General features: G+C 52.4%; 1 protein-coding gene across 15 annotated transcripts in view; it reads right to left on the bottom strand.

Moving 5' to 3' along the window:
• cacna1ba (calcium channel, voltage-dependent, N type, alpha 1B subunit, a) overlaps positions 1-2,213 on the bottom strand; it is a 94,717-nt gene extending 92,504 nt beyond the window's left edge. For all 15 annotated transcript variants that reach the window (XM_068598862.1, XM_068598858.1, XM_068598849.1 and 12 more), the window contains exon 1: positions 1,145-2,213. In XM_068598862.1, the coding sequence (XP_068454963.1) occupies positions 1,145-1,403 (259 nt within the window). In that variant the 5' untranslated portion in view covers positions 1,404-2,213. The remainder of the gene's footprint in view (positions 1-1,144) is intronic.

Genomic DNA, 2,213 nt, shown 5'->3' with positions numbered 1-2,213 from the left:
TTCAGGACAAAGGGCTCAGTAATGCACTGCACCATCAAAGCATCATGTTTGCTCAGCAACAGGGGTAACCAGGCAGTGACTGAAGTAATGGAGCCTGTTACACCACTCCATGTGTCCTCAGAAAGTATCTTCACCAGTGAGGAACGACTCTGTTGTTTGCTGTTGTGAAAGCTGCATCCTGCTGCATCGTATTGCGCTGCATTGTGTGTGCTGTCACACCCATGCAGTTTGCCACCGCCTCAACGCTGGAGTCAGTCTGCTGGGAGTTCAGCATCATGGACGTCTCAGTCAGCAGACTGTGTCCAGATACCAGAGGACGGTCTATGTGAACTACACAATGGTGCCAACTTCCAAACTGATGCTCCTTAGCTTAACCCATGTCTTCCATGTGAAGGCATTTATAGACTAAGACTAATGGAGGGAAACGTCTGGTCACAACACTCTTTTCATCCTCATGCTAGATTCATGAATTGGTGTGAAACACATCATGGTAGCACTCCTTACCTTACAGGAACTAATCAATATCATGTAGCACTCCTTACCTTATAACTAATCAATATCATGTAGCACTCCTTACCTTATAACTAATCAATATCATGTAGCACTCCTTACATTACAGGAACTAATCAATATCATATAGCACTCCTTACCTTATAACTAATCAATATCATGTAGCACTCCTTACCTTATAACTAATCAATATCATGTAGCACTCCTTACATTATAGGAACTAATCAATAGAAGTTCTATATATGAACACACTTATTATCGTTCATGTCACCAGTTATAGCTGAAATAAACTGAAGGAAATGATTCAAAACCTTTTGTGAAATGAAACCTGGCAGCTTTTATATTCATCAGGAAATAGAGCGCGGAGTTTCTAACGCAGACCCTCGCTGCCGCGCTGTGCTCTGGCTTAAAGAGACAACAGGAGGACCAACTGTAGAAGTTTGATATTTTAGTGATATACACAATAATATTAATATTATATAAGCCAAATGGACAGCTCTGCCCTCGTTGCGTGAGCGAGTGTCGCATGAGACACAGGTGTCCTGTGCGGTGAGCAGGACCTGCCATGTGACATGAACGCGGTCATTCGCGCCGCTCGGCGCAGTGATCTCGCGCTATGCGGTGGAAGGATATGGCCACTCGGTGATCCTCTTGGCATATTTCCGTATGATATTATCCTCGCTGAAGGTGAACAGAGAGCGGTTGACGGTGAGGCAGTTCTGTTTGACCGGGATGGGGTTGTAGATGGCCATGGTCCTGGCTCTCTGGGCCAAGGTCTGCTTGTACACCATCTGGACCCCCGGAGGCCCCGGCGGCCGGCCGGCCCCTCGGGCCGGGCCCGCGGGACAGGAGCCTCCATAGCGGCTGGACAGGATGTCTTCAAAGCGGGCCATGCTGGGAAAGCACGGATCCTGATGGAGAAACCAAGACAGACACCTGAGAAGGAAGGGAGCATCCCAACGCGCACTGCCCCGTCCCCCAGGTCCTTTGGGTCCCCCAGGTCCTTCAGGTCCTTTGGGTCCCCCAGGTCCTTCAGGTCCTTCAGGTCCTTTGGGGCCCCTCGGTGCGTACCACGTCCACGAGCAGAAGAGTCAAACATCCACAACTAACCGGAGCGCGGCTCTCTGTCCTCACGCGCAGGCTCTCTGTCCTCACGCGCAGGCTCTGTCCTCACGCGCAGGCTCTCTGTCCTCACGCGCAGGCTCTCTGTCCTCACGCGCAGGCTCTCTGTCCTCACGCGCGGCTCTCTGTCCTCACGCGCAGGCTCTCTGTCCTCACGCGCAGGCTCTCTCTGTCCCCGACATGAAACGGTAGCTCAAAGTTTAGATGATCACATCCCGTGATGCATCATTTCTCATGTTTCCCTCCGCCGGCCGGCGGCCCGCAGCTCAGAGGGAGAGAGCCGGCGTCACGGGTTCAAGTCCACAAGAATGATGAGAGGAAACGTCAATTTAACAGTGAGGAGTACAGCGAGGAAAGCAGCGAGACAAGTCGAGATGACGGTTCCTCCAGGACGGTCCACACACGTTCATTTACCGGGAAGACTTCTCAGAGGCTCGCGCTCGGACCGGCAGCGGCGCCGTCACTTCGTCCGTGTCGCTCCCGCAGAAGAGCAGCTTGTTCCCGTCAACTCCCGCCGGAGAGGACGCAGACTTTCTCCACCGCGCCTCATCCAGACCACGTGACCGCTCCTCCAGGACCGG

The sequence above is a fragment of the Clinocottus analis genome, unplaced genomic scaffold (genome assembly GCF_023055335.1).
Source record: "Clinocottus analis isolate CAN_PGR_092001 unplaced genomic scaffold, fCliAna1.0.p SCAF_41, whole genome shotgun sequence".
NCBI lineage: Eukaryota > Metazoa > Chordata > Actinopteri > Perciformes > Cottidae > Clinocottus > Clinocottus analis.
The sequence above is the reverse complement of the archived record's forward strand: the minus strand, read 5'-3'. Positions and strand labels throughout refer to the sequence as shown.